The sequence below is a fragment of the Oryx dammah genome, unplaced genomic scaffold (genome assembly GCF_014754425.2).
Source record: "Oryx dammah isolate SB20612 unplaced genomic scaffold, SCBI_Odam_1.1 HiC_scaffold_12, whole genome shotgun sequence".
NCBI classification, from domain to species: Eukaryota; Metazoa; Chordata; class Mammalia; order Artiodactyla; family Bovidae; genus Oryx; species Oryx dammah.
Genome location: NW_024070196.1, coordinates 51,565,488 through 51,584,609, shown reverse-complemented (window position 1 = coordinate 51,584,609; position 19,122 = coordinate 51,565,488). Strand labels below are relative to the sequence as shown.

Below are 19,122 nucleotides of genomic sequence, written 5' to 3'. Positions count from 1 at the left end.
ATGAAATACATGTCCACCATATATATGCATGTATGTATCAGTTCAGTTCAGTCACTCAGTCACGTCTGACTCTGCGACCCTATCTATGAATCGCAGCACGGCAGGCCTCCCTGTCATCACCAACTCCTGGAGTTCACTCAAACTCATGTCCATCAAGTCAGTGATGCCATCCAGCCATCTCATCCTGTCATCCCCTTCTCCTGCCCTCAATTCCTCCCAGCATCAGAGTCTTTTCCAATGAGCCAGCTCTTCGCATGAGGTGGCCAGAGTATTGGAGTTTCAGTTTCAGCATCAGTCCTTCCAATGAACACCCAGGACTGATCTCCTTTAGAATGGACTGGTTGGATCTCCTTGCAGTCCAAGGGACTCTCAAGAGTCTTCTCCAACACCACAGTTCAAAAGCATCAATTCTTCGGCGCTCAGCTTTCTTTATAGTCTAACTCTCACATCCATACATGACCACTGAAAAAACCATAGCCTTGACTAGACGGACCTTTGTTGGCAAAGTAATGTCTTTGCTTTTTAATATGCTATCTAGGTGGGCCATAACTTTCCTTCCAAGGAGTAAGCGTCTTTTAATTTCATGGCTGCAATCACCATCTGCAGTGATTTTGGAGCCCCCCAAAATAAAGTCTGACACTGTTTCCACTGTTTCCCCATCTATTTCCCATGTATGTACATGTGTGTTATATGTGGATAATATATACGTGTGTGTGTATTTGGCCCTTGAACAGTGCAGGGAGTTACGGGCCCTCACTCTCCCCACATTGAAAAAATCCAAGTATAGGGACTTCCTGGTGGTCTAGTGGTTAAAACTTCAAGTTTCCAATGCAGGGGTGTGGGTTTGATCCCTGGTCAGAACACTAAGATTCCCGTGTCACGTGGTATGGCCAAAAAATAAATAAAATCCATCTATAGATTATAGTCAGCCCTCTGGATTCAAGGCTCCTCCTCCATATATGCAGATCCAACTAGATTCAACCATCTCATATATATCATACATATCTCCACATATGCAGATTGTGCCATACTATGGTGTTTACTGGGCTTCCCTGATAGCTCAGTTGCTAAAGAATCCACCTGCAATGCAGGAGACCCCAGTTTGATTCATGGGTTGGGAAGATCCGCTGGAGAAGGGCTAGACCACCCACTCCAGTATTCTTGGGCTTCCCTGGGAGCTCAGCTGGTAAAGAATCTGCCTGCAATGTGGGAGACCTGGGTTCGATCCCTGGGTTAGGAAGATCCCCTGGAGAAGGGAAAGGCTACCCACTCCAGTAATCTACCCTGGAGAATTCCATGGGCTGCATAGTCCATGGAGTTGCAAAGAGTCAGACATGACTGAGAGATTTTCACTTTCAATTTCACGGTGTTTACTATAGAAAAACATCCATGTGTCAGTGGACCTGCGCAGTTCAGTGAATTGGTCAAGAGTCAACTGTATACAGTTCACAAATTTGGAAACCAAGACTCCAAAAGGCTGAAGTACCTTATACCAGGTCACATAACTCCAAGAGGCCACTCTAAAACAAAGAAAGTGTAAAAGTCATTTTACTTTAATACAAAATCATATATGGAAAGTCATATGAGCAAAATCAAATATTCACTAAATATCAGTGAAGTCTTCATTGCAATGTCCATACCAAGTTTTCCTGCATCCACTCCCCGTCCCCACTTGGGCTGGTGTGTTTCGCTGCTGTGTGGCAAAGACGTGGGCCCAGGGACGCAGAGCTGGCATACACATCTGCGTGCTTGGGGCCCCCTGGGTGGTTGAAGTGGGGCTGCAGGTGGCCCCACTGTTTTTTTCTTCTGCTTTCTCAATTTCTTTTGCCACTTCTCCTGCCCTGGCCCAGCGTTCAGGGGTGTTCAGTTCTGCATCCGGGGAGAAAGCTTCACCCCTTCCTCCTCGGATGGCTTTGAGGGGAAGCGAAGAAGCAAGTGCAGTGGGTACGCATGGCACCAAGAGATGATTGTGGAAGTCGTCTTTCTGGGTGGTCTTCTGTGTCTGAGAACGTAGTCATGGCCTCAGGCCTAGGTCTGCTTCCCTGATCGGAAAGAGAACCTGGGAAGGGGGGAGGTCAGAGGAAACAGAGAATGCTGAAGCGGGGTGTGCACAACCCCCTGCAAATTCTGTAAGCAGCTCCTGCAGGCCATTCAACCAAAAGTTTATTTCTTAAGAGCTCATTATGCAACAGGCACTGTTTCAGGGCTTTCCATCAACTCATTCATTTCACACTCATAATAACATGAGGACGTTGAGTATAGTCAATATCCCCATTTTATAGATGAGCAAACTGAGGTTCTGGGAGGTTAAGTAACAGGCCCAAGGTCACACAATTTTGTCCTGGAACTGGGAGTTGGGCCCAGAAGCCCACTTAACCACTGTGCTAGACTGACAAATGGAGTCTAGAATGTTTTTGTTTTCATTTTAAGTGGTTTTTATTGTAGAGGAAACGATAACTTCTCATAAATGAATAATGACTAACACGTAAATTCTTGGATATAACAGATAACACATATAAAGATATCCCCTGAAGCATGAACACCAGACTTTCAGTCCTCCTGACGCGCTTGACACGTGGGGGTGATCACAAAGGACAGTGTCAGTGCTAGTTCAGGTTGTCGGAAAGATGCAAAGATGGCCAGTGAGCTGAACAGTCAGTGATGGGGATACCGGCTCTTGCTTCTAGTCAAAGACAAGCCCCAGTCCCAGCCCCGCTAGCAGCTCTGCCAGCAACAGCAGGGGCGAGCCCTTGACTCATGTGTGGATACAGGCGTTAGGGCACATCCGCCCTCCCCCTGAACCTATGTATACCACCTCCCAACCCCCACTTGCCTGCCTCAGGAAATGACATCAGCCCCCACCCAGTCATTCAAGCCAGGAACTGGGAGTTGTTCTCAATTCCTCTCCTGTCATCCCATCTGTTGTATTTTAGTCACCATGCCCCAAATATGTTCCTAATCCCACCACTTATCTCTTCCACTGCCACCCCCAGGCCAAGCCACCCTGATGAGCACCACAGCCTTCCTGCCCGCCCCCTCCCCCGCCACCCCCACAATCCACTCACACAGCAGCCAGCATGACTGCATCACTGTGCAGAGATAAGTCATTCCTCAGCTTAAACCCTTCCAGGGCTCCCCGTTGTCCTCAGGACAAAGATAAAACCCTTCTTAGCGTGACCTAATTCTTCGGAAAGTCATTCAGTCATTCAGTCCATAGCTTGTCTGATCATGAAACCGCGGCCTCACTATCTTCAAACCTGTGTGTTCAGTGTGTGCTCAGCTGCTCAGTCGTGTCTCACTCTTGGCAGACCCGTGGACTGTAGCCCACCAGGCTGCTCTGTCCATGGGATTCTCCAGGCAAGAATATGGGAGCAGGCTGCCATGCCCTCCTTCAGGGGGGTCTTCCCAACTCAGGGATCAAACCCAAGTCTTGCATCTCCTGAATCGGCAGGGGGGATTCTTTACTACTAGTGCCACCTGGGAAGCCCATGTCCTTAGGCTGGCTTACATACATTTCATTTTTGCCATATCAGGCTCAAACTCCAATTATGTGACCCAAAGAACTCCCCAAGAAGAGGCAGAAAGAAACCAGTAGCTTATGCATCTGGAAGCCTTGTTTCCAGTGTGATCCTCAGCCAGTGAATATCCCACATAAACACTTTCAGATCTGATACCCTCTGTAGGGTGGAGATGTTCTCTCGTACATTATCTTACCACAGGAGACCCTTTCTAGGGAGAAGAAACAATTTGACTCTGTCCTATCAACCCTTCTCCACAAAGCGGTCAGAGTAAACTTTTGTTTTTTCAAAAAGATTTTATTTTTTCATTCTCAGCTGCACTGTGCGGCATGTGAGATCTTAGTTTCTGGACCAGGGATTGAATCCATGCCTACTGCTTTGGGAGCACGGAGTTTTAATCCCTGGATCACCAGGGAGGTCCTTAAGCTTTTTATAGGTGAATACGTACATGTCACTCCCCAGCTTAAAACCTTCCAAGGTCTTTCCAAAGCACTTAAAATGAAATCCAGAGTCATCACTGGGATCCATGTGGCCTAGAACGACCCGATCGCTCCCCACTCCAACCTCATCTCCCTTCTCTTTGCTGCTCCAGCCACTATAGTCTCTGCTGCACAAGCTGACTCCAGCCTCTGGCCTTCATACCTGCTGTTCTTTCTGCCAGGAAGGCAGGGAAAACTCAGATCATTATGATCTTTCAGAACTTAGCTTGAACTCTGCCTTTTCACAGGCGCCTTCCAGGACTCACCAAATCTAAAGTAGCTCTTTATCGGGACTTCCCTGTCGGCCCAGCAGTTAAGACTCAGTGCTTCCACGGCAGGGAGGATGGGTTCAATCCCTGGTCAGGGAACTAAGGTCCCCTATGCCTTGAGGTGAGGCCAAAAAAATTAAAAAGTAGCTCTCTATCAACCTCTCTCTTAGCTCCCTATTTCATGGTCTTCAGTACATACAGGGCCATCTGAAATTGTCCTGACCAGTTCACTCTCTACCTCTCCCACTAGAATGTAAGCACCACGAGGGCAGGGACTCTGGCTTGTTCACTCTACTCGAGCACCTAGAACAGTGCCTGCTGCACGGTAGACCCTCAATAAATATTTGTTGGAGGAATAAATAAATGTGGTTTCAGGTGGTCTTGTCTGACAAAGCTGTTTTCATGCAGTCATTCAAGAAAGCCTGGACTTCCCTGTGGTACAGTGGATAGGAATCTGCCTGCCAACGCAGGAAACACAGGTTCTACCCTGGTCCGGGAAGATTCCACATGGTTTTGAACAACTAAGCCCATGTGCCACAACTTCTGCGCCCACATGCTGCAACTACGGAAGCCCGTGTGCCTAGAGCCTGTGCTCCACAGCAAGAGAAGTCATCGCAATGAGAAGCCCACGCACCACAATGAGAGGGTAGCCCGTGCTGGCCGCAACTAGAGAAAGCCCGAATGCAGCAATGAAGACCCAGTGCAAGCAAAAAATAAGGAAAGAAAAGAACGGAGAAAAGAAAGCCTGGCAGAGACATCCTTGGTGATTCAGTGGTTAGGACTCCACCCCTCCACTGGAGGGGGCCTGAGTTTGATCCTGGGTGAGGGAACTAAGATCCCATAAGCCTGGTAATACTTAACTAAGAAGATGCATACTCTGTGGGCTATCTGCCCCCACAGAACCATGTCCTCCCTTCTTTGGCCTGCTCCAGGAGGCTGACATCTGTGGATGATCTCAACAAGCTCCCTTGTCCTCTAGCTTCTGGCTGTGCTCAGCCAGTGGGAAGCACCAGCAGGAGCTGGGAGAGTGGGAGGAGAGAAACGTAGGGGTATTCACTCCCAGCTCTGTCCCTGCCAGCCTTGTCTCACTAGTCACTGTGTGTTTCCTCTTCTGAAGGCCACACTTCAGTCTGACTCCCCCAGGGCCTCTCACAGCTCCCTTTCCTTGCTCCTCTGTTGCCCACCCCGGGGTGCTTCTCCATCCCTTATCTCTGTTCCCACACCTGTAAAATGTCCTTTCTTGAAATCTTCTTCAGTCATTCCTTTTGAGTGAGCCTTGGTTTCTTGATAAACAAGAATCCTGGCTGATAGGCCCCGTGGCCCTGCAATTTTCCTCCTGGGTGTCTATCCCTGGGAAATTCACACACAAGTCCATGAGAGGACATGAATACACATGCAGATATTCACTGCAGCACTGTCCACAGTGGGGGAAGGCAATCTGGGGTTAGAAACAAGATGTGTGTCTATGCCGCTAGGAGGATAGATCTTAAAAAACTGCTTAGGGACTGGTGGTCCAGTGGCTAAGATTTTGAGCTCCCAATGCAGGGGGCCTGGTTTGATTCTCGGTCAGGGAACTAGATTCTGCAAGGTCACAATTAAGACCCAGTATATTCAAATAAGGCCTTCCCTTGTAGGGAAGGTGGTAAACAACCCACCTGCAACGCAGGAGACCCTGTTTCGATTGCTGAGTCCAGAAGATCCCCTTGAGGAAGGCATGGCAACCCGCTGCAGTATTCTTGCCTGGAGAATCCCATGGACAGAGAAGCCTGGCAGGGCTATAGTCCATAGTGTTACAAAGTGTTGGACAGGACTGAAGCAACTGAGCTCACATGCATGCACAGTCAAATAAAGAAACAAATTAAAACAAAAAAATTACTTAATGTTCATCAAGAGATGAAGAGATAAATCAAAAGCGGTCTACACATACCATGGAATATCACCAGGCCTTAAAAATGAAAGAAATCCTGACATGTGGTACAACATGGATGAACCTGAGAACAATATGCTAATCATATAAGCCCATCACAGAAGGACAAATACTGTATGTCTCCTCTTACATGAGGTCTCCAGAGTAGTCAGATTCATAAAGACAGAGAGGGGCAGTGGTGGTTGCCAGGGCCTGGGGGAGGGGAACTGAGCAGTTAGTATGGGGACAGAGTTTCAAGGTTGGGTGATGAAAAAGTTCTGGAAATGGATTGTGGTGATGGCTGCATAATATCATAAATTTCCTTTTTTCTTTTTTTAGCCACACCACAAAGTATGTGGGATCTTAGTTCCCCGACCAGGGATCAAACCCACACCCCCTGCAGTGAAAGTTCAGAGTCTTAACCACTGGACCGCCAACGGAAGTCCCTGTAAACATAATGATATTTAACGCCCCTGAAAAATGGGGACTTCTCTGTTGGTCCAGTGGCTAGGACTCAACACTCCCAGTTCAGGGGCCTGGGTTCAATCCCTGGTTGGGGAATTAGATCCCACATGCCGAAACTAGGAGTTCGAATTCTGAGACTAAAGACTCTGAGTGCTGCGGCTGGGGATCCGGAGCACCCCAACTAAGGATCCTATGTCCCACAATAAGACCTGGTGCAGCCAGATAAAAAAGGATTTTAAAAAAATGATTAAAATGGTCTCACAGACAGAGAACAATCTATTATGGTTACCAAAGGGGAAGTACGGGGGAGGAATAAATTAGGAGTTTAGTACTGACAGATACACACTGTATATAAAATAGATAAACAACAAAGACCTACTTCCACACATGGAGTAATATTCAATAACTTGTTATAACCTATAACAGAAAAGAATATTTTAAAAGATATATTAAATATATATATAATGGAATCACTTTACTATACATCTGAAACACAACACTGTAAGTCAACTATACTTCAATTTTTAAAAAACGATTAAAATGGTAAATTTTATGTTAGGTATAACTTTTTAAAAACACTGAAGAAAAGGATCATTCACACTCAGTTCTCAAAACCCAAAGCATTTGACCATATATTGCTCAAAGCTGTGCCGCCCAAGACAGTGGCCACTATGAGTCTTAATTGAAATATGTTGTCGGTGTGAAATATACATAAGATCTCAAGGGCTTACTATTTTTTAAAAAAGATTGTAAAATATCTCATTAATAATACTTTATAGTGAACACATATTGAAAATGACAGTATTTTGGAAGCATTGGATTAGTAAAATATATTACTAAAATTTTTGTTAAAAAGTGCCTGAAGAATTCCCTGGCGGTCCAGAGGTTAGGACTCTGAGTTTCCACTGCAGGGGGCAGGGATTCGATCCCTAGTTGGGAACCAGGATCCCGCAGCCATGGCACAGCAAAAAAAAAAAAAAGCCTAAAAAAGAAGAGTGCCTGGTAAAAAAGAAAACAATGACAGTGCTTAGTGAAGGCAGAAAAAAGCACTAGGAAACTGAATGGAAATGAAGTGTTAAACAAAATATAAGTTACCATTGAAAACACATTCACATAAGACAATATATACTTTCTAGAACACATTAAATACATATGAGATGGGCTGAGCAGGAGGGGAGCTGGGAAGCAGATTGCAAATGGGCGATGGAGATAAAGAGGGAATAAATAAAACCAAGAAGAAAGAAAGCTTGTGTTGACAACGAAGCTCATCGTGCCATGAGCTGAGAATCACTAATGGAACACTCTGTTCCTGAGGATCCAAAAAAAGAAAAAGAAAAAAATCTCTCTTCTCTCTTGAAACAAAGGCATCTTAATTAAATCTGCCCTGGGAGGTAACCCAGAATCTCTGACCCCTCAAAATTACTTCCCTGTAAAACCGGAGTCGACAGAGTCCTTACAAAATCGGTCACGGCAGTATCCCCAGGGTGAACATCTCGCCTGGCACACAGTATAGACTCAGTGAGGGTCTGTTGACTAACTAATGACCAGATAGCCTGAATGGAAGTTGAGGTCCCCTCAGCCCTCCCTGGGAGGCAAGACTAATGAAGCAAGAGCTGGATGGAGGCTGAGGACCTGATGCAACCCACAATGATGGTTCATTCAGATCACATGGTTTTTATTTTTAAGCTTAAACGATTTGCCAGCATTTGGAAAACAGATTCCATGAACAAATCCGACGTCTTGGCATCTCTCAAGAATCAGAAGATCTGTTAACAAGTTGTTCACTGGCCAGACAGAACTGAAGGGCAAATGTCCCCTACCCCACCCTACGCCCCCCTCATACATCCACATGAAGTGCTTGGCCCCCGCAGGCTTTCGAGTTTGACATCCTTGACCAAGGCCGTTTCTCACTTTCGATCCAAAAGACCAGGAGCTGGTAAACTGTCACCAGGTCAGACATTTTCAAAGCAACCAAGACCAACAGACTGCTTGCTTCAGCCTGGAGTTGAGGAAAGGTGTGCCTCAGTTCAGTTCAGTTCAGTTGCTCAGTCATGTCCAGCTCTTTGCGACCCCATGGACTGAAGCACGCAAGGCTTCCCTGTCCATCACCAACTCTGGGAGCCTGCGGAAACTCATGTCCATCTAGTCAGTAATGCCATCCCACCATCTCATCCTCTGTCATCCCCTTCTCCTCCTATCTTCCATCTTTCCCAGCATCAAGGTCTTTTCCAATGAGTCAGTTCTTTGCATCACATGGCCAAAGTATTGGAGTTTCAGCTTCAGCACTAGGCCTTCCAATGAATAGTCAGGACTGATCTCCTTTAGGATGGACTGGTTGGATCTCCTTGCAGTTCAAGGGACTCACAAGAGTCTTCTCCAACACCACAGTTCAAAAGCATCAATTCTTTGGCAATCAGCCTTCTTTATGGTCCAGTTCTCACATCCATACATGACTACTGGAAAAACCATAGCCTTGACTAGATGGACCTTTGTCAGCAAAGTAATGTCTCTGCTTTTTAATACGCTGTCTAGGTTGGTCATAGTTTTTCTTCCAAGGAGCAAGTGTCTTTTAATTTCATGGCAGCAGTCACCATCTGCAGTGATTTTGGAGCCTAAGAAAATATAGTCTGTCACTGTTTCCATTGTTTCCCCATCTATTTGCCATGAAGTGATGGGACCAGATGCCATGATCTTAGTTTTTTGAATGTTGAGTTTTAAGCCAGCTTTTTACTCTCCTCTTTCACTTTCATCAAGAAGCTCTTTAGTTCCTCTTCACTTTCTATGTTGTCACCCTGCTTATCTGAGGTTATTGATATTTCTTCTGGCAATCTTGATTCCAGCTTGTGCTTCATCCAGTCTGGCATTTTGCATGATGTACTTTGCATATAAGTTAAATAAGCCAGGTGACAACATACAGCCTTGATGTACTACTTTCCCAATTTGGAACCAGTCCATTGTTCCATGTCCAGTTCTAACTGATGCTTCTTGACTTACATACAGGTTTCTTAGGAAGTAGGTAAGGTAGGTATTCCCATCTCTTAAAGAGTTTTCAACATTTTGTTGTGATCTACATAGTCAAAGGCTTTACCATAGTCAATAAAGCAAAAGTAGATATTTTTCTGGAATTCTCTTGCTTTTTCTATGATCCAACAGATGCAGGCAATTTGATCCTTGGTTCCTCTGTCTTTTCTAAATCCAGCTTGAACATCTGGAAGTTCTCAGTTCAAGTTCTCTGTTGAAGCCTAGCTTGGAGAATTTTGAGTATTACTTTGCTAGCATGTGAGATAAGTACAATTGTGCAGTAGTTTGAGCATTCTTTGGCATTGCCTTTCTTTGGGATTGGAATGAAAACTGACCTTTTCCAGTCCTGTGGCCACTGCTGAGTTTTCCAAATTTGCTGGCATATTGAGTGCAGCACTTTCACAGCATCATCTTTTAGCATTTTAAATAGCTCAGCTGGAATTCTATAACCTCCACTGGCTTTGTTCATAGTAATGCTTCCTAATGGCCCACTTGACTGCACTTCACACAGGATGTCTGGCTCTAGGTGAGTGATCTCATCATCATGGTTATCTGAGTCATGAAGATCTTTTTTGTATAGTTCTTCTGTGTATTCTTACCACCTCTTCTTAATATTTTCTGCTTCTGTTAGGTCCATACCATTTCTGTCCTTTATTGTATCCATCTTTGCAATAAATGTTCCCTTCAGTTCAGTTCAGTTCAGTTCAGTTGCTCAGTAGTGTCCAACTCTTTGCGACCCCATGAATCGCAGCACACCAGGCCTCCCTGTCCATCACCATCTCCTGGAGTTCACTGACTCACGTCCATCGAGTCAGTGATGCCATCCAGCCATCTCATCCTCTGTCGTCCCCTTCTCCTCCTGCCCCCAATCCCTCCCAGCATCAGAGTCTTTTCCAATGAGTCAACTCTTCGCATGAGGTGGCCAAAGTACTGGAGCTTCAGCTTTAGCATCATTCCTTCCAAAGAAATCCCAGGGTTGATCTCCTTCAGAAGGGACTGGTTGGATCTCCTTGCAGTCCAAGGGACTCTCAAGAGTCTTCTCCAACACCACAGTTCAAAAGCATCAATTCTTCAGCGCTCAGCCTTCTTCACAGTCCAACTCTCACATCCATACATGACCACAGGAAAAACCATAGCCTTGACTAGACGGACCTTTGTTGGCAAAGTAATGTCTTTACTTCTGAATATACTATCTAGGTTGGTCATAACTTTTCTTCCAAGGAGTAAGCGTCTTTTAATTTCATGGCTGTAGTCACCATCTACAGTGATTTTGGAGCCCCCCAAAATAAAGTCTGACACTGTTTCCACTGTTTCCCCATCTATTTACCATGAAGTGATGGGACCGGATGCCATGATCTTCGTTTTCTGAATGTTGAGTTTTAAGCCAACTTTTTCGCTCTCCTCTTTCACTTTCATCAAGAGGCTTTTTAGCTCCTCTTCACTTTCTGCCATAAGGGTGGTGTCATCTGCATATCTGAGGTTATTGATATTTCTTCCGGAAATCTTGATTCCAGCTTGTGCTTCTTCCAGTCCAGCGTTTCTCATGATGTACTCTGCATAGAAGTTAAATAAGCAGGGTGACAATATACAGCCTTGACGTACTCCTTTTCCTATTTGGAACCAGTCTGTTGTTCCATGTCCAGTTCTAACTGTTGCTTCCTGACCTGCATACAGATTTCTCAAGAGGCAGGTTAGGTGGTCTGGTATTCCCATCTCTTTCAGAATTTTCCACAGTTTATTGTGATCCACACAGTCAAAGGCTTTGGCATAGTCAATAAAGCAGAAATAGATGTTTTTCTGGAACTCTCTTGCTTTTTCGATGATCCAGCGGATGTTGGCAATTTGATCTCTGGTTCCTCTGCCTTTTCTAAAACCAGCTTGAACATCTGAAAGTTCACGGTTCACGTATTGCTGAAGCCTGGCTTGGAGAATTTTGAGCATTACTTTACTAGCATGTGAGATGAGTGCAATTGTGTGGTAGTTTGAGCATTCTTTGGCATTGCCTTTCTTTGGGATTGGAATGAAAACTGATCTTTTCCAGTCCTGTGGCCACTGCTGCGTTTTCCAAATTTGCTGGCATATTGAGTGCAGCACTTTGCTCCCAATGCCAGGGGTCTGGGTTCAATCTCCGGTTGGGGAACTAGATCCCACCTGCCACAAGTAAGAGTTCACATCACACAACTAAGGGATCCCACATGTCATATCGAAGATCGAGGATCCTATGTGCTGCAACTGAGACCCGACACAGCCAAATAAATAAATAAATACTTTTTAAAAAAGAAGAAAAGGCATATCTCAGGCTGTTGTCCAAAGGTTCCCCACATTCAATTGTCTGGGCATTCATTAAAAATCCAGATTTCTGGGCCTCATCCTAGAACCAGCGATTTGATTTCTGAGAATCTGAACTTTAACTGTCATCTCACAGTCTATGGTTTGAGGTGCAGCAACCAAAGAAACTAGGAATGAACAAAGGTGCATGAAAACAAGGGGAGTGTTCGAAGGAAACTGTCTTATGTGTCCTAATGTTGGGAGACAGGGGACCCTCCAGAGTTGGAAGTAGAAGAGGTGATGATTTAGCCTCCGTAAACTCCAATAATTATTGCTATTGTTTTTCTTGTTGTTTAATATTAGTATTATTATCTGGTTATTGTATTATATCACAGGGAGGCAGTAGAGTGTGGAACCTGGACTTCCTTGGGTTCCTGACTTCACTACTTACAACGTGTGTGACCTTGGGTACAGAACTTTACCCCCTGGAATTTATTTCCCCATCTGTGAGTCAAGGATAACAACAGTGTCTACCTCATAGGGTCATTGTGATGAGTCAATGAATTAATAATGTCAGGTGTTTACGCTACTGCTTAGAAGATACCATAATACACCATCATAGCGTTTTCATATCAGCTGCAGGACCACCACCAGGAGAGCAGAGCCTCCCCTCTTACCCCTACTCCTTCCTTTAGCAATTATTTAGTGGCAACATGGGGCAGCAAGTCAACTTACAGTTTCCTTATGATTGTCTTCTCCTCCTTGTTGCTGTTAGCATTGCTGCCCCTGGGAACAAGAGCCTCTTTCTCTCTTCTTCCTCCTGGGCCTTCTCTTGGTGGAATCAGACCACTGGGAAAAATGAGATAAATAAATGGGTTGTTTATTGCAGATCTCTTATCTGTTGATCTTTGAAAGTGAAGGTTCTTTTTTTTTTTTACAGTTTATTTATTTACATATTCATTATTATTATTAAAACATATGGAATGCTTCATGAAATTGCATATCATCCTTACGCAGGGTCCAGGCTAATCTTCTCTGTTTTGTTCCACTTACAGTATATGTGCTGCCGAAGCGGGCACTGAAAGTGAAGTTTCTTTGTAATTATTATTATACTAATAATGCTATCATTGAAAGCTCTAGAGTTATCATCCTGACCCAGATGTCTGGAATCTTCCTTCCTCTTTTCCAATGTTGTTACCTCTTCTTTCCTTCTCTTATCTAATTACCATGGCTGGTACTTCAAGCTTCTCTAATTTCTAGAAATATGATCATGTGTAAATTCTCTAACTCAGGGCTCCCCAACCTTTGGGCCACCGACTGGTACCTCCTGTCAGATCAGCAGTGGAATTAGATTAGAAGTAAAGTGGACAAAAATGTAAAGCTCTTGAATCATCCTGAATCCATCCCCCACTACACCCTGGTCTGTGGAAAAACTGTCTTCCATGACACTGGTCCCTGATGCCAAAACGGTCAGGGACGGCTGCTTTAACTTAAGCCTTGATTTCCTAATTGGTAATAAAAGGATCATAAAAGTACCTGCCTTCTAGGATTGAGGGATTAAGTGAGATAATACATAGAATTCATTCATTTAACAAATATTATTAAGCTACAAAGTCTACCAAGGTATATAGACATAGCAATGAACAAAACAGATAAAATATCTTCTCTCATGCAATTTATATTCCATTGAGAAGAAAACAGTCAACGAACAAATAAGTAAAAATGTAAAAATATATGGTAAGTCAGGTGGTGGTAACAGCTAGATGGATATTAATCAATAAGATAATGAGGTCAGGTGACCCAAAGAGGGCCAGAGTATTTCCCTGGACTTGATGTACAGAACTTGGAAGAAGGCTGTTTTCTCTTACTTGTTCAACTGGGACTGCCAGCATTCATGCTCCCTAAGATTCAGAAAAGGACTGTCTTTAATACAAGATAAGGAGGCCAACAAAGAAAAAGAATCAAAGAAAGAATCAGCACTGGGGTCCCTGATTCCAACCCTGAGGTCTTAGATGCAGTTTTTTTCTTTATTTCTGAGAGCAATTCTAGGATCCTTCCCAGCTATGTGAACCAACAAAACCTCCTTTTGTACTTGAGCTGGTTTGAATAGGATCTCTGTTACTTGCAACCAAAAGAAGCCTGACTGTGATGAAGCATTTTAATGTCTGACCTAGTAAGCTCATTAGGTCCACTTAGGTATTTTGTTGTGTATACCAACTGGTAAATTTATGCCTATGCTACAGGCACAAATTTCCCCCTTACCACAGACTGAATTATGTCCTCCCAGAATTCATATGTTGAGACTTCCCTGATAGTTCAATGGCTAAGACTCTGAGCTCCCAGTACAGGGGGCCTGGGTTCAATTCCTGGTCAGGGAACTACATCTCACATGCTGCAACTGAGAGCTTGTATGCCACAACTAAAGGAATCCACATGCTGAAACTAAGACCCAACACAGTCAAATAAAAACAATAAAAAAATTTTTTTAATTGTTTTTAAAGAATTTGTATGTTGAAGCCCTAACCCCCAGTATTACAGTATTTGGAGATAGGGCCTTTGGAAGATAATTAGGTTTACCTGAGGTTATGAGGGTGGGCCCTCATGATGGATTTGTGCCCTTTTAAAAGGAGATACAGCTTTCTCTCTTTCTCATTCTCCCCGCCAGCTGAGGACACAGCAATATGGCAGCTGTCTACAAGCCAGAAAGAGCCTAAACCAACCATACTGGGGGCTTGATCTAAAAATTACCTTTCCCCACTACCTACAGCTACAAAACACCCTAGAACTTAGTGATTTGCAATAATGATGTGGGGCTCCCTTGGCAGTCCAGTGGTTAAGAGTCTGCCCTCCCACGCAGGAGATGTGGGTTCAATCCCTGATTGGGGAACTTGGATCCCACACATGACACAGGGTGTAGCCAAAAGTTAAAAAAAAAAAGTGAAAACAAATAAACAAAAAACAATGATTTATGACTTCTCATGATGGCTCTATTTTTTTTTTTTTTTTTTTTCTGGCTGCTCTGCACAGCTTGTAGGATATCAGTTCCCTAACCAGGGATTAAATCCAGGCCTTTGGCAGTGAGATTGTGAAATTCAAACCACTGAAAGGGCCAAGAAATTCCCAGATGGCTCTATCTCTTATGGTTGATTTGGTGGTTCTCCTAATGGTCCACTTTGGGGTTCTCAAGTGGCCGTGTTCAGTTGGTGGATCAGCTGGGGCTGTCATATGGGACCCCTCGATTCTTCTTCATGTGACCTCTCCACGTGACTGCCTTGAGCTTCCTCATGGCATGGCAGTCTCAAGGCAGCAGTCTGAGAGCACAAACATGGAAGCTGTTAGGCCTTTGAGAGTCTTAACCTTGGAAGCCAAACAGCATCACTTCCACCACATTTAACTGGTCCAAGAAAGTTATAGGGCCATCTAGATTCAAGAAAAGGGAAAACAGACTCTACTTGTACTCTGATGAGAGGAGTGGCAAAGTCTCACTGCAAAAGGAGTGCAGGATGGGAAAAACTGTTGTGTCCATCTTTGGAAACAGCCTACCATAGCTGCCTTCAGTTAAAAACTATCCTTAGTATGAGCTTGGGCTTCCAAATTGATGCAGTTGCTAAGAGAACACCTCAGTTGACATGCTGGTTTCTCCAGAATATATAACACTAGAGACTAAACAGAATCCTGCTATCTGTCTATCAGCCTGCACCAGATGGGAAGTGCCCATCTGTTGTTCTCTGGGAATTCAAAACTGGAACCAACATGTGTTGCTTTATTCACTTGCAAGCTGCTTACGGCATTGGCAGTCTAGCAGTTCCTCTTTTTAATTAACTGTGTCTGGAGCACTTATTAAATGAGATGAAGGCAGGTATTTCCATTAACGTGGTTCCAACCTCAGCGGAAGGAAGACAATTAAATTCCTGTTGGCAGAATTCAGTCCTTTTGGATAGGGCTTTCTAAGGACATTTTTACTTTGCTGCTTTCTTAATGATGTCACATTGAATGAATTTAACGAATAATATCATTGGAGGACTTCCCTGGTAGTCCATTAGCTAAGACTACAGAGTTCCCAATGCAAGGGGCCTGGGACGGATCCCTGGTCAGGGAACTAGATCTCACAAACTGCAATTAAGAGTTTTCATGGTTCAATTAAAGATCCCTCATGCTTCAAACCCGGCACAGTCAAATTAAAAAAAAATTTTTTTTGTTTGGTTTTGTTTCAGAGTACATCCCATACTTCCAAACTTTCCAAGTTTCAATGTGGTGCGATAATTAAAAGCTCAGGCTCTGATGTCAGTCTGTCTGACATTATATCTCAAGGTTGCCACCACCAGCCCAGGGACTTTGAGCAGCTACTTGACCTCTCTGACCCTTAGATCATCTTGGGGATAATATTACCCTAACTCACAGGCTTGCTGTGAACACTAATTGAAATTATGCTTGGGATACACTAAGCAGAGTTCCTGGTAAATCTGTATACAGGTCAAGAAGCCACAGTTAGAACTGGACATGGAACAACAGACAGTTCCAAATTGGGAGAGGAGTACATCAAAGCTGTATATTGTCATCCTGCTTATTTAACTTATATGCAGAGTACATCATGTGAAATGCCGGGCTGGATGAAGCACAAGCTGGAATCAAGATTGCCAGGAGGAATATCAATAACCTCAGATACGCAGATGACACACCACCCTTATAAGAGAAAGTGAAGAGGAACTAAAAAGCCTGTTGATGAAAGGGAAAGAGTAGAGTAAAAAGCTGGCTGAAAATTCAACATTCAAAAAAATTAAGATCATGGCATCCAGTCCCATCACTTCATGGCAAACAGATGGGGAAACAATGGAAACTATTTTATTTTCTTGGGCTCCAAAATCACTGCAGATGGTGACTGCAGCCATGAAATTAAAAGACACTTGCTCCTTGGAAGAAAAGCTACAACCAACCTAGACAGCATATTAAAAAGCAGAGACATTACTTTGCCGACAAAGGTCTGTATAGTCAAAGCTAAGGTTTTTCCAGTAGTCATATATGGATGTGAGAATTGGACTATAAAGAAAGCTTAGCACCAAAGAATTGATGCTTTTGAACTGTGGTGTTGGAGAAGACTCTTGAAAGTCTCTTGGACTGTAAGGAGATCAAACCAGTCAATCCTAAAGGAAATTAGTCCTGAATATTCATTGGAAGGACTAGTGCTAAGCTGAAAACTCCAGTACTTTGGCCACCTGATGCAAAGAACTGACTCATTGGAAAAGACCCTGATGCTGGAAAAGATGGAGGAGAAGGGGATGACAGAGGATGAGTAAGTTCGATGGCACCACCAACTTGATAGACATGAGTTTGAGCAAGCTCCAGGAGTTGGTGATGGACAGGGAAGTTTGGAGTGCTGCAGTCCATGGAGTCGCAAAGAGCCAGACACGACTGAGTGACTGAACTGAACTGAACTGAACTGATAAATATTAGTTGGCACGGGACGTCCCTGTGGTCCAGCAGTTAAGACTCCATGCTTCCAATGCAGGGGATATGGGTTTGACCCTGAGGAACTAAGATCCCATGTGCTCTGCAGCACCACCAATACACCAAAACGAAACAAATACTAATTGACTGAGCCTGTGCTCTAAGTCTGTGTGCTGCAACTACTGAAGCCTGTGCACCTAGAACCTGTGCTCTGCAGCAAAAGAAGCCACCACCAAGAGAAGTGCTCACACCGAAACAAAGAGTAGCCCCAGCTCGTCACAACTGAAGAAAGCCTGGGAAAAGCAACGGAGACTCAGCGCTGCCAAAAACAAATACATAAGTAAATAGGATAAAAACAAACAAATATTAGTAGGCAATATGTTTTTCTTCTTTTGGTCTTTCCTTTGCCTGCCTCTAATGAAACCTGCTTTGTTTAACTGCGGGCTTCTCAGAATTATTCAACCACAGAGCTCCTTTATGCCGTGCCCTGTGGCTTGTGGGATCTCAGTTCTCCAACCACAGACTGAACCTGGGCCATGGCGGTAAAAGCACCGGATCCTGACCACAGGACCACCAGGGGACTTCCTAGAGCTTCCTTTTCAAGAAATACCCACGTAAAGCAAAACATTTTGGGAAACATGGTACAGAGGGGTACAGCAAAGTCCAAACCTGCTCTATCAACAACTTCCTTATTTCCTGCCTTGCTTATCCTACAATTCCTCCTGTATACAATACTTATTATGATTTTTTTAACTTTTAATTTTTATACAATTTCAAACTTAGAGAAAAGATATAATATTAGTGCAAAAACTTTCCATATACTTTTTACCCCAATCCTTCAAATGCTTATCCATGTATCTATCTACCTACCTAGCCATGCATCCATCTTTCCATCCACTGACCCATCCACCCCTACAACTATCTACCTTCTCTATGAATTCTCTTGAGAGTGAACTGGAGAAATCTTACCCCCTTACTCCTAAATACTTAAGTGGCTTTCCAAAGAACAAGGACTTTCTGTTACATAACCAAGTTGTTCAATTATCAGAATCACCACATTGATCTTTTCAAATAGTGAATCAGACCTGGTCATTCCCTTGATTAAGGCATCCCGGAGTCTTCTTGTTACATTTGCTATAAAACTAGAGCTCCTTGGTGGGGGTGGGATGAATTGGGAGATTGGGATTGACACATATACATTATTGATACTATGTATACAATAGATAAGTAATGAGAACCTACTGTATAGCTCAGTGAACTCTACTCAATGCTCGTGGTGACCTAGATGGGAAGGAAATCCAAAAAAGAGAGCATATATGTATACAAATAGCTGATTCACTTTGCTGTACAGCAGAAATGGATATGACATTGTAAAGCAACTATGTGTATTAGTCGCTCAGTTGTGTCTGACTCTGCAATTTCGTGGACTGTAGCCCTCTTGGCTCCTCTGTTCATGGAACTCTCCAGGCAAGAATCCTGGAGTGGATTGCCATTACAACTATACGCCAATAAAAACAACAACAACAAAATAAAAAACCTAAAGCTCCCTTCTGTGGCCATCACGACCAGCTCCTGGTCTTTTCTGAACCATTGTATACCTCACAATCCAAGTTCCACCATGGTGGGTCCCCTAAATTGGCCAAACGGTTCCCACCCCAGGACCTCTGCACTTCCTGTTCTACTTTTGCCCAACCAAACTGTTACTTGGTTGGCTGCTTCTTGTCATTCACCTCAGAGGGGTCTTGTCCACC

General features: G+C 43.9%; 1 protein-coding gene and 1 non-coding gene across 3 annotated transcripts in view; both read right to left on the bottom strand.

The window, feature by feature from the left end:
* Positions 1–1,530: 1,530 nt before the first annotated feature.
* Positions 1,531–19,122, bottom strand: part of RILPL2 (Rab interacting lysosomal protein like 2) — a 28,636-nt gene continuing 11,044 nt past the window's right edge. The window contains exons 3-5 of one of the 2 annotated variants that reach the window (XM_040250766.1): positions 12,662–12,775; positions 7,017–7,054; positions 1,531–2,059 (exon numbers count right to left, since the gene is read on the bottom strand). In XM_040250766.1, coding sequence (XP_040106700.1) covers positions 7,048–7,054; positions 12,662–12,775 — 121 coding nt within the window. In that variant the 3' untranslated portion in view covers positions 1,531–2,059; positions 7,017–7,047. The remainder of the gene's footprint in view (positions 2,060–7,016; positions 7,055–12,661; positions 12,776–19,122) is intronic. The other variant, XM_040250765.1, reaches the window with a different exon arrangement.
* On the bottom strand, positions 12,899–13,005 carry LOC120871667. Its single transcript, XR_005723090.1, has one exon. It is a non-coding gene; the product is annotated as a U6 spliceosomal RNA (small nuclear RNA).